The following is a 13,503-nucleotide window of genomic DNA, read 5'->3' on the forward strand; positions in this document are numbered from 1 at the left end:
CAGAAACAAAGATAACAAAAATCAGGGACATGCACAACAAAGTGGATAAACAACTGAGTAATTCACTGAGGGGCCAAGAGCTGATGCAGAGCAGGTGTGGTTCCAGGTGAAACGCCCAGCCAACAGAGACAAGACAACACAGACACAGAGGGGAGAAGGGAAACAGAGAGACAGGGAAATCCTGCATATCCTAAACACAGCCATTAATGAAGAAATTATGTTGAATTTAAGAAGAGTACACAACAAAATAATGTTATTTAAAGGGATAGTTCACCCGAAATTGAAATTTCTGGGAGAAGCAGAAGCTTCTCGGAGCTCCTCTTCCCGGTTCGTCAAATTTGGATGAACTGGGAAGAGGACAGACCCTGGTTCGTCCAAATTTGACGAACCGGGAAGAGGAGCTTCCGCTACAAACAAGCTTGAAAAATAGACTTATTTAATTTTTTCCGGGACAATTTTGCATTTCGGGGCTTCAATACAAGACGGACATTACATACGAGCAGCATGGAGGTATTTGGATGTTTTTTGGTGTGTCTTTTTGTTACGAAGACAATTGGTATCCATTTACAACCGTTATATGGACATGCACTGCTACGCCGAGACCCCCTGTAACTCAGAGAAGCCACGGATAACTCTGAAACTTCTCCCAGCCCTTAGTCGACATGAGGGTGAGTAGATTATGAGTGAAATTTCAATTTTGAGTGAACTATCCCTTTAGGGAGTGCTAGTCAAATGAACACAAATATGTGTAAAATATGGAGACATGGCTTGTCTCAATTTCTTGTATACTAAACTACACAGATGTGATGTTTCAATTGAACTTTCAGCAGATATTTACACACACCTCATGTGCTAAATATTACATTCATACACAAACTTCCACCTTACTTCAGTTGATACATGCTGACCTGCATTAATAATAATAATGATAATATAATGATGATTTCTTCAGTAATTAAACCATTGTGGCCAACACACAAACAGGAGAGTTGAGAGAGAGGAAATGGGAGGCAGGGGGGGGGGGGGTGACATGCAGGATAAGGCCACTCGATGCGGGATTCGAACCGGGGCCGCCTGCATTGAGGACTATTATAGCCTCAACACATGGGGCGGGTGCTCTACCAACTTTTCACACAAATGGTTCACATGTTTTGTATGTCACCATTTGCAACATTGGGATTTTCAGTGCTATTGTTTTTTTGTCTAAATCTCCCTCTCTTAGTGTGACCCAACTACTCGAACGGATCAGTGAAGTAGTTGAACAGAATCGGCTTTTCATGTCCGACCAGCCTGGTTTGGGGCAACAGCTGGAGACCCTACAGCAGCATCTGGAGAGTCTTAGCTCCACCTCTTTGCCACCAGACTACAACATCAGCAGCAGCCAAGGTCTGACACACATCTTGCTTTATATTAAATGCATGTGTGAGGACCTCCAGGTCTGTTATTTGACAACTCCACAGATGCACCAGTAAATTGCTTGCCAACATGTCTGGCTCAGCAAAAGACCTGCAAACGCTTCTGCACTACACAGTTTGAGATCACTGATCAAAACTAGTCACTGCAGTTTACCATGTTTTTTGTTGTTTGTCTCCCTCTTAAGTATAACTCTCTTGGCACTGTTGAAATTCAAGCAGCACATGAAGTCATATTTAAATGTAGCTATGTAATTATGGGTTAGAGATAACATACATTTTCTTGTTTTACAAAATACACTGCCTGCATTGTGCAAATGCAGCTACCATCACTGACCTGCTGTGGAGACTTAGGCCTACTTGTGTCTGTTCCTTGTCTCTGCAGCATGTTGCTGATACTGCAGTTCTCTTTCTCTACAGGTCTCTTGTTTGTTGGATTAATTTTTTGTTTTAATTATTGTTGTTGCAAGTTTGGATATATTCTTTGTAATATTAAAGGTTGGGTCTGGAGTTTTGTTCATTGCAGTTTGTAAACAAAACATTGAAACTCGGCCCTTCCTCTTGGGCTCAACTGTCCTCCTGCCAGGACTGCAAAGGAAAGGAAATACAGTCCAAGAGAAGCGCTAGAGCTGTGGGCTGGAGAGAAAAGACAGACTCTCTCGCTCTCCACCCAGAAACGTCCACGTGCATAACAAAACACAGCAAATGACCAAAATACAGGCGGGGGGAGGGGGCGCTGCAGACACAGCCACCACCACACAGGACTAGAAGTCCATGGGTGATGATTAAGACGGATTTAATTTGTATAAGTCTAGTGTTTATTTTTGGACACAGAACTCCAGACCCATCCTTTAACATCATATTAACAATATTATTTAAAGATCCCATATTATGCCCCTTTTCCACAAATTAAAATAGTCCCCAGGTGTCTTAAAGACATGTCTGTGACATGCTTTGGTTAAAATACACTAAGTATCAAACATCACAGTACTCTTCATCCTCTCAAAACAGCCTTGTACAGATTGGCTGGTTTCAGTGCCTGCCCCTTTAAATGCAAATGGCCCAGTGCTTAACAGGAATCCTGGGAGACACGGCAAGCGGGAAAAGTTTAACGTTTGTTTGAACCAGTGACCAGAGCCAGAAGAAGCTCCCCAACAAGTTGGAGAGTGATGGATACAACAAGATGTGAATGGTCAGTTATGAACGGTTCTTTTTGTGTGTTGGTACGTAAGCTACGTTCATAGGGGTTTAGCTGTGGTGGCTAACAACCCTCTGCTACTAGTGAGAGGAGAAGCACATGCGTCAGGACGCACATTACGCACATGTCATGAATCTACTCTTAGGAATAAATCAAAGGATATAAATTGCCTGGGACTTTATGTTGCTAGATTTGACACTCTTTAATGCACAGTGATCCACACAACAAATGGTTGAAAAGGAAACCAAAGTAGTTTATTGAAACAAAAATAAAATAAAGCAGTGGCACTGCTCTCGTCACACGTCTTGTGCATCCACATCACCTGCAATCAAGGGAGATTGATTAGTGAAATTGAACAGGATACATTGCGCATGTCCCCTACCTCAATCTTACGGAAGAATTATTGGGACGGAGATGGAGGGACGGTTGAACTGCGCCTTGGCAAGTGCCAACTGTCTCCACTGCACCTCCAACTTTTTGCATTTAATATGCACCATCTCCTGGAGGGCAGTAAGTCTCTCCAGCTGGCCTTCTATCCCCCACAGCACTGTCAGCTTCTCCCTCTCGAGGCCCACCAGCATCTCGCTGCAGGTGCAGGTAGTTATCGATGGCTGCCTTGTGAAGCCTCCCCGCATGCGGAACCCAGGCCCTGCTGGTTGGTCATCGACTGGGGACGTGCGTCTCACTCCCAGTTGGCTCCTCCTCGTCTGCGTTGCGTTCCGAGAGCCCCTCGTCCTCAGGACATCAATTCCCTCACCATTGCCTTCAGAAGCCGTCTTCCCAATGTTTGACAGGGCTTTTTCCTCGTCAGGAGTGAGGGTCGTCTCACCAGGGGGGAACATACGTCAGTCCGACCACCCAAAAGTCCAACTGCTCATTTCTCCGACTACCCATTAATCCGAGTTATTCTACAGAAATGTATGGTTGGAGATATGGGAAGTCGGACAGACATCATGGGGAGCATACATCAGTCCGACTGCCCATAAGTCCGACGGCTCATTTCTCCGACTACCCATTCTACAGTGTTAAGGTTAGGTTTAGGGTAAGGTTAAGGGTTAGGGCTACTTAAGTCGGAGAAATGGGAGGTCGGACTAATGGACGCAAAAATAAAGAAATGTATGGTCGGAGAAATGGGTAGTCGGACGGACGTCATGCGCCCAGACATCATGCGGCCCTCACCGGCCTCACCCTCGCTCTTTTTTATTGGTTTGGCTCTGGAACTCCTGCCACTTTTTTCTTACAGCAACCCAGTCTTGCAGGCGACAGGGACTGGAGGGAGGGACCTTTTGTGCAATGGCCTGCCAAAACCTCTCAGTGCTGCCAGACCTCATCGACCAAGAGGGCCATCTCCTCCGCGGTAAACGATGGTGACCGCCTGCTCCGTTTTTGCTACCTGCTTTTTCCATTTTCTCTTGAGTGTGCCTACCAAGGACGTGCAGTGGTTCCAGGGTGCCATTCCGAAGGGCCGCCACTCCGAACGTTTACTTTAATTTGTCGGAATGCCGACCCTTAATTATTTATGGGAAAAGGGTGCCATTACGAACCTGAAAAAATCTTGAATGGTTTACGGCACGGAGTAAACAAGCCTAATTGCGGTGGTAGCGTAGTGGTCAGAGCATCTGCTTTTGACGCGGTGGATCAGGGTTCGACTCCCGGGGGAGATACATATTAACTGCGATTTTATTGGCCTCTACCTAACCTTTTTACTAAACTTAACCAACTCCTTTCTACATTGCCTAAACCTAACCAAAGCACAGAGCAAGGACATTTATTTTCAGCAGGAGTGCCGCGGCTGCATCAGACCATGGATGTAATGCATCAGACTCGCACCTGGGTGAAACTTTGGAGGCGGAGGGGGAGGGGCCGGTCGGGCGCTGTCCCCGCGGCGCGTCGTGTCAAGCCGGGCAGGAAGTCAAACCACGAGAGAATCCGGTCAATTTTCAAAATAAAACACATTCGGAACGGCGGCCCCTCGGGAAGTTCGAAATGACGGACCTTCGGGAATTTTCCGACTGGCAGACCGTCGGAATGGCGGTCCTTCGGAATGGCGGTCGCCCCCCACGTGCAGTCAGGGGAGGCAGGTGAGGCAGTGCCTCACCTAGGCAGGAATAATTAGATTATTTAGTTAAAGCAGAAGTAAGCAATCCGGTCGTTTTGGCTAACTTCTTGTCAGCCGATGGAGTTAGCAGTCCCCGCCCTCGTCCCTACGTCACCACATTCACGCGCATCCATACTTCTGCTTTAATCTAAGGTTTAATTTTTTTTTTAATAACTTTACCACAGGTTTAAATGTGTCAGCATCTGGTGATTTTCATAGTCTAATAAATGCGACTCAACTGAGTTTACCTCCGGCCAGGCAGCAGCCGTAGAAGCCATTCGCCGTCTCGTTGTATTTCAGAGGTGAGGCACAGAGCACCTCTGCCTCTTCTGCCCATACGGTGTGTATGTGGCTGTTTGCGCATGCGCAGTTTGTCCCCCCCATAGACTTAAGCCTGGTTTATGCGTCTGCGTCGCGGCGACGGCGTACCTACAGCGTAGACCCGACGGCGCTGTTGAGCATTCGAAGTTCTGCGTCGAGGGAACGCGTTGCTTCCGGTCACAGTAAACAATGGCAACTGAAAAACAAACGCTTTTATTGCAAATGTTAAAGTTCAGGTGACGGAGAAGACGTTTGCGCAGGTGGTCTGTCTGACCAGTCGAGGCTGAACGAGTGAATTAACACACTGACGTTCTGAGCAGACCAATCACAGTCCTTGTGGTTCGCGTCGCGTCGAAGCGACGCGTAGTCAGGATTTTGTGGAGGTGCACGTCAGGCTACAACGTAGGGTCTGCGTCAACGGCGTAGCTATGCCGTCGCCGTGACGCAGAAGCATAAACCAGGCTTTACATGTACGCCAAGTGAGGCAGACGCTACCGCTGCCTCACTTGGCGTAACTCTACTAAGTGTGAGCGGCACGTACGTTCATGTTGCTTTCGTGAATTGTAAACAAACAGACGGCCCCCTCGGTTTTTGTGTCCAGCAGTTTAGCGGCTAATTCAACAGCAGTGATGGGTAACTGTACTGGAGAGGCTCAACAACTTCATGAGCATCATTTGAGGAATAAACAGCAGCTTTTACCTGACGGGAGACCAACGCCTGAGCTACGGTAGCTAACAGTTAGCAGGTTTTACCCCCCCCCCCACACACACACACACACACCGCGCCCACCCCGCCGCCGTCGTCGTCTGTGATCGCATGCCTCCCCCGTCCTAGAGGTCACCGCACGTCACTGGTGCCTACCCATGGTGGGTTTATATGCATAAATGGGCTTGATTACTACTTGGATACATCTGTTGGCTGTAATCACATACAAACACACTTGACACGTGCGTAATTGCACTACAGCGTGCATTTTAAACAGACTTGGGTGCACGTTGATGCAGTCGACAACAACACAGCATCTTCCGTGCTTTGCCTGTACCATGTCTGTTTACCCAGAGCAATTTCGGAGAGCAGAGCTCACCTACCCATGGATTCGAGGGTTTCCACTACCGGAAGGAGGAGCATCTCCCCTCTTGACGTCAAGAAGGGAGATGACTCCAATGCTTGTTTGAGCACAAGTTCTCTAAAAGGTGGAGCAAACAAGGGAGAGAGAAGACAGACTTTTCCACTTCTAGGCCTCAGTACACTCAGATCAGATACAGACCCCAATCATATGTGGAAATAAATCAGATACAAATCGGATATCTGTCAATACGTCTGTAGTCTAAACAGACAGATCTGGGGTCTCGAGTACACACAAAACTGGGCTTGAAAGTGGCGTATGCGACTTTTCACGCAAAGGTTGTGAGAAAAAGATTTTTACATAAATCTTCTTATCCACTTCTCCTCTATTGATCCAAACCATTGATTTAATGAATTTCAGACTTTTAACCCCTTCAATGCCAGAAAATAGAGTCCATGGGGTGAAAAAAGTGGTGAAAAAAGCACATAAAAGGGGGGTTATTTCTAAAAAACTGAATGCAAATTAAATTTGGTTTGGGTGGATTAGATCAGTCATGGATATGTCATTGATGAGTAGCAACATTGATTTCCTGGGGTTTGTAGTTTTTTGTCCACAGGACTCTCACAACCAAACTGGCACATGTACTACATTGGACAAAAGTGTCCAATGTATTTGATGCCATAAAAAAGGCATATTTTACTATTTGTTTTTGTTTTTTTTGTTTTTTTGCATTAATCTTCTTATCCACTTCTCTTCTATTGATCCAAATCATTCATTTAATTAATTTTAGACTTTTAACCCCTTCAATGCCAGAAAATAGAGTCCCTGGAAGAAAAAAAAAAGTGGCGGAAAAGGCACATAAAAAGGGGGTTATTATGAGTGAAAATTGGATTTGGTGTAGGGGGATTATTAGAGTCTTGGATATGTCATTGATGAGTAGCAACATTGGTTTCCTGGGGTTTGTAGTTTTTCTGTAGTGTCAGATTAAAGAAATGGCTCCCATAGACTTCCATTATAATCAATTGGAATACAAGTCTTCAATTCAATAAGTTTGCAAAAGTGTCCTATACCCTTCAAAGCAATACATTTGAAATTGAAATCAATCAATCATCTTTAATATAAACATCAATCACAACATCAATAACATCAAGAGCAGCATATTAGAACTGGCATAAAGTTACGCAACAGCAGTAAAACAAAAACATTTCATGGAGAAGGAGTGAGCGCCTACTTCTTCCCATTCCCAACGCCAAATCTCTGTGCACAGCTGGCACAACAGATCTTCAAGTGATCCTTGACCACGTGAACTCCACAGCGTGCACATGTCTTCATGCACCTCTGCCTGCCCGGTGTTTGGGTGTCGCTCCCTCTGCAGCAACATCACGATCGGCTGGCGGGTCTGGGGAGGCGTGGGAGCATAGTGCGAAATACGGGGGGGTTTGGGGGGGTCAGACCCCCCCGATTAACCCCTTGAGACCCCCTGAAAGACTCAAAAGCAAAATCTGAGGGGGGTCTCAATCTTGTCAAAAAAATAAATAATATAATATAATACAATAATTTTATTGTGGTCAATTAAACGTGTTTAAGATCACCATGTCCAGTATTCATAATTCAAAACATTTATTCGTTTAACATTAAGCTGAACCGTGTCACCTGCGCATTATGCAAATTAGCCATGTGCGCCAGCCCAGCGCAGGAGTCGAGCCCACTCGCTATCAGAACAGAGGATCCCGTTCCTCTCCACCCTCTGCCGAAGAAAGTGAAGTTGAGGCCGAGTGCTCTGAAGACGTAGCCGCAGCCCCTGCTGCTAGCACTGGTGATTGGCCGCTTTTCTTTTTCTTTTTTTTTTTACACCTAAGCAGGTGGGGTAATGGAAATACCGCAACCCTTGGCTTGACATTAAGGCAGGAAAATAACTTGAGGTAAGAGGCTAGCCTGCTTCAGCATACTATGGCCTGAACCCCCAGTGGTGTTGTTTGGCCAGGCGCCTGTTGTGAGCTATTTGTCTGTGCTTTTTCAATTTTCATGATGGCCCGTTATACGAATGTGATTTGTGGATGTGTTCAATGCTGTGGTTAAACGTATTTGCTAGATAGATGGTTAGATAAGGCTACACGATCGGTCATAGTTGCAGGCTGAGGATCTCGCCGTGTACATTGCACGTCAGTCTCCGATCTCCAGATTTATACAGTTGGTTGTTATTTGAGTGCACGAGTTTGGTGTCTTTCATTCATTTTAATTGTTGTATTTTATTTATTGTCTATTCGTTTCTGCATTGCCCTGATCGCGCGCCAGTCTCCTATACCTGGCATTTATTCATTGTTCAAGTGCGCCAGTGTGGTGCCAATTATTGTCTTTTATTTATTTGAATTATCGTCTATTTATCGTCAATTACTTTCTGCATTGTAATGCACAACTTTGCCTCTCCTTTTTAGGCTATAGGCTAATTTTCTTGGCTTATTGTAATGTTATAGTCCTACTTTATGAAAAGAAAAAAAAATAACGGTATTGCGCAACAATCGCGAGTTAGGGACCCCCCCGAATATTGATGGGTATTTCGCACACTGCGTGGGAGGGCCGTGAGGGCTGTTGCTATCAGGGAAAGCCCAACCTCTTGTATGAAGAGTCGCCACTTGTAGAGCTTGCCCTGCTCCCACAGCGGGTATGTGCACATCCAGATAACAAATGCATTGTAGGCGCTTACTTCCAGCATTCAAAAGAACAACGCCTTGGTCCAACGGCAGGTCCGGTGCCGTGTTTTGTAGGCCTCAAGACACTGTAAAAAAACAAAAAAGACATATGAAAATTAATAATTTTAGTGCTGCCGAAGCTAATGCAAATTCATGAGTTAGATTATAATTTTGATGCATAATACCTTATCCAGGCTGTTCACGGCTCCCTTGGCTCTATTGTAATCCAGGATCACTTGTGGTTTCTTGTCATCCCGGTCGCTCACCTTGGGCTCGTGGTGAGCAGTTGACATCAGCAAGACATTTTTGTTGCGCTTTGGAAGATAGGAAACTGCAAGGTGGGTCCTGGTGAAAGCAAACACTGAGGACTTGAGCTCTCTTTCCTGGTGGGCGCTGCTGACGATGGCAGGTGGGAGGTCTGGTTTGTTTCGGCGCACTGTGCTGACCATGCCAATTTTATGTTTCAGGAGGGCTTCACCAAGGGGATAGGTTGTGAAAAAATTGTTGCATGTGACAATGTGCCCACTCAACCCATCCATCAAGTCCAGTACGATACGCTGGCCTTGATTCCTCTCTCTCTCCCTGCGGCGTCCAGGTACGGCCTCGGGCTTGCCAGTGTAGGGCTGCATCCTCCAGGCATACGACGTACGGACATCTGCCAGCACCCAGATCTTGAGCCCATATTTGTGACCCGATCCATCGAAATGAGTCACAGTGACCCAAATTTCAAAGTTGAGATTTTGGTATCGATGGAAAGATTAGAAAATAAGCTTTAAAATGATACCCTAGTCAAAGTCATACATTTGATGGTTTTCGAGATGTGGCCATTTGAATTACGATCTCCTCTCTTATTCTGTTCTAAAACCTGAGAAAATTGCAGTTAAAGTTTTTGCCCGTGACTCTGGCATCTGTTCCTGTACCACGTGATTACACGCACCCTATATGGTCCCCTGTTGTCATAGAGGCACCATTCAATGACCCTCGGAAAGCAGGGAATCTCACAATTCATATGCTTTTTACAGCTCGTCTCTATCATCGGTTCAGAAGTTGTCATGTTTTGTTGACATTTTGTAAAACATGTGCAAGCGTGTACGTTCGGTTTAGTATCGTGGCTACGTTCGGTTTAGCATCGATGCTACTCGGTTTAGCATCTGTTTCTGTACCCGTCCCTGCTCGTCACAGAGGCACCATTCAATGACCGTCGGAAAGCAGAGAATCCCGCGATTCAGATGCAGTTTACAGCTCGTCTCTATCATGAACGGTTCAGGAGATATTTCATGTTTTGCACCGAAGCAACACTCATTTTCAGAGGGTTTAAGTTGCAAGTCAACTTTAGTCATCATTTACGTGCCTTTTCTCAATTATCTGTAATGTGAAACTTTGGGAGATTGTTTTTGAATGTCATTGCTTTGAAATTAGGGTGTGATTTTCTATGGGTTTTCCACGTTATCAGCTGATTATCTAAAAATAGAACGTTGCGACATCCGACTCATTTTGATAGAACGGGTCACATTTGTGTACTGCCGAAATTTGCACCTTCCATGGAACGGGACCATTTGTTCATCAATGCATATCTGTGGATGAATGAGAAGACCATTGTAAAATACCATTTAGGTAGAAAATCACATAATAAAACATAAACACATAAAAAATGAGGAATTATCATTATTATTAATATTATTATTATTATTATTTTTGTTGTTGTTATTATTCTTACCTCTTTACCGCAGTTATAGAGAAGAGCCAGGCGGTTTTGCCATTGATCCCACAGTCCTCGCACTGCTGCCAACTTGTCCATCCGTTGGCGTTGGGGGCGAGTGAGACAGTCATCAAACCGAACGGTAGAGGAGATTTTCTCAAACCTTTCACAGGACAAAGTCTTGATGTCGCTGTGGAACAGTGTCCCACAGCGACTTGGTCGACTCATTGTGCGAGCAGAATACCCCGGCTAAAAGCAGCAGGCCGAGGTACTTCTATCTGGCTCACATCTCGCCATCTTGACTTGGTGCGGTTTCCATGCAAATTGGTCATTTGGCGGACATGTTCCACCAGATCAGGGGGCATGAGGAGGTCCCATGCTGACCTCCGGTCCTCGGTGAGACGGGCGGCCGCATATCTACCGTAAAATTCGGAATATAAGTCGCACTGGTATATAAGCCGCAGTCTATTTTTGAGGGCCTCAAACTGGGAAAACAAGGTTTTGTATTGCTATTTGGTAATAAAAACATTATACAGGTTCCACATGTTTCTGTGCTGCGTTGTAGCTCATTCTTGTTATTTTATATTTAAAAAGAAAAGAGATCGCGGGGTAATTAAACACTGTACATTTAGCGCGATATAGTGCATAGCGTTTATTAATTTTCCATGCGCACGTGTGCGTGTGCCTGCGAGCGCCTGCTCGAGAGAGAGAGCGAGAGAGAGAGAGAGACCAAGTCCAGCAGGAGGAGGGGCTGACTGACAGAGATGAGAGACGGTGGTTAAAAAAAAAACCCATAACAATAATATTATTTTATGTCGGAGACTATGGCAGGCCCAAATGAGTCTCGTTAATTACCGTCATAGGAAACGCCGTTCTGCCCGCGTGGTTGTATGCGGATACAGGACGCATTACCGCTTACACCTGTGTTCACACACATGTGGTCACAATGCGACGGGAGGTGGTTTGGCCCATCGGATCACAATCCGTCCTCAATGCACCCTGGTTGCCTTACTTTCAAGTGGTCCAGCTCTATCTGACTGCAGTCTGATCACTGAGAACGCATGTTAATACCAGTTTTAAACGGGGTTGACATTTACCTTGGTCTATAGGTCGCACCGGTGTATACGCCGCACCCAACTTTTTAGATGAAAAAAAAAGGAAAAAAAGTGCGGCTTATACACCTAATTTTACGGTACTTGGGCCTGGAGGTGGAATATTATCTGGCATTTCTTCTGGTATTGAAGGGGTTAAAAGTCTGAAATTAATTAAATCAATGGTTTAGATCAATAGAGGAAACTGAACTTAACCAACTCCTTTCTTCATTGCCTAAACCCAACCAAAGCATCGAGCAAAGAAATGTTTTTTTTCTCCCCCAGTCTGCTGTCAGCAGGAGCGGCCGCTGCAGCAGGCTCGCGCCCGTGTGGGCTCAAGCTGGATTCAGCCGCGCTCGAGTGGGGGAGAGAAAAAAAGTGTATTTCTTTTACTCTGTGGAAGATCTCCCACAACGGAGTGGGGGAGAAAGCAAGTGAGACAAGTGTGGGACCGAGTGAGCGTAAACAACGTCACCCGGTTAAGCACCATGGACAGCTTCGGGGTTAGATAAAATAAAAGCATAGCATTTAAATTTAGAGCACCCAAATAGAGGTATAACATAAAGGAAGACAATGAGAAGGGAGCAGTAGTTGTGTGTGGAATATATTCTGATATTCACAATAGCAAAAAGAAATGATTAGCTAGAGACACACAGCAAGAAAGGAGCAACCGTTCTACATATTTGACATATCATCATTGCCATTTGTGCAGATTTTTAAACCCATTTGCAAAATGTCCACAAAATTTTACAGCTGTAAGCAGCATCTGTACAACCCTTCACCTCAAGACGAGCCACCTGAGAGACTGTGTGAGGCAGACACACGTAAACAGAGAGATGGAGAGAGAGAGAGAGAGAGAGAGAGCGTCAGGTGTCACTTTGTCTTTCTCTCAGCGTCAGCATGGTCCGATCAAATAAAACAAAACTCATCAGTCCAGTAAGTTTACCACCTTGGTACAGGTCATGTTATCAATCACCCTACCTGACTTACTTGGATATTTCACTCAGAGGACCGGTGGATCAGCTGGTGTGTGAAGACATACCGCGCAATGGGGGGAAAAAAACAACAACAACCACATAACTTCCTGCCCGGCTTGACGCGATCGCTCGCGGAAAATAGACCAGCTGAAACGATCGTTGCAGGGCGCGAGCCGGCGGCGCGTCTGGTGTGTGTGAACGACACGGTTAACATGGGCCGGTGTGTCTAACAGTGGGGTAATATACAAGACAAAAATACCAAAATGCTCCCGCTTTGGGTTTCGATACCCTGTCACCGGCATGGGAGTCAACTGCTTATCCACTGTACTACCGCAGCTATCAATCCACCAACTTTACGACAGCACATTTAACCAACTTTTCGAAATGGCACACCTTTTTTCAGGTTCAGAATGACGCCCCTTTTTAAAAAATAATTAAGGGCCGGCATTCAGAAACATGAAAGTAAACGTTCGGAATGGCACAATCGTCACGGGCCAGATGTTTTGCTCCGCCTATTGGGGATCCCTGTTGTAGTGTAAAGACAGCCATAGACAGGCCACAGGAACACATATAACTGTTTGAAAACCATTATTAAGTGAATTTTGCATAATATGGGACCTTTAAGTTGGACTAGCCAGGAATACAAACAGTTATGTTTGTCAGGTGTATGCAACATTTATGACAGGTTTTCAGAAAAGTGTTGGTCAGTCTGTACGCTTGACAATCCCATTTTGTAGCAATAAAAAAATTATTTAGAAGTTTATATCAGAAAAAACTGAATAAATGAATACGTTGCTGTTGCAACATATTTAAAATAGTACCATGACAATTGTTACGACCCCAAACAACCACTATGTATGTTCACGGGAAGGCAACATAAGTGCGGAGACAGGAGTTACAAATGCACGTAAAAAGATTTATTGTTACAAACAGGAAGGATAAAAAACAAGC

The 13,503-nt window shown here is 45.2% G+C and overlaps 1 protein-coding gene across 1 annotated transcript in view; it reads left to right on the forward strand.

The window, feature by feature from the left end:
• The window catches only part of abca2 (ATP-binding cassette, sub-family A (ABC1), member 2), a 127,677-nt gene that overhangs the window by 15,555 nt on the left and 98,619 nt on the right, over positions 1-13,503 (forward strand). Inside the window, exon 4 of the mRNA XM_085787608.1 lies at positions 1,223-1,386. Coding sequence (XP_085643734.1) covers positions 1,223-1,386 — 164 coding nt within the window. The remainder of the gene's footprint in view (positions 1-1,222; positions 1,387-13,503) is intronic.

The sequence above is a fragment of the Trachurus japonicus genome, chromosome 9, assembly GCF_045865225.1.
Source record: "Trachurus japonicus isolate A0001 chromosome 9, Traja_1.0".
Taxonomy (NCBI): Eukaryota; Metazoa; Chordata; class Actinopteri; order Carangiformes; family Carangidae; genus Trachurus; species Trachurus japonicus.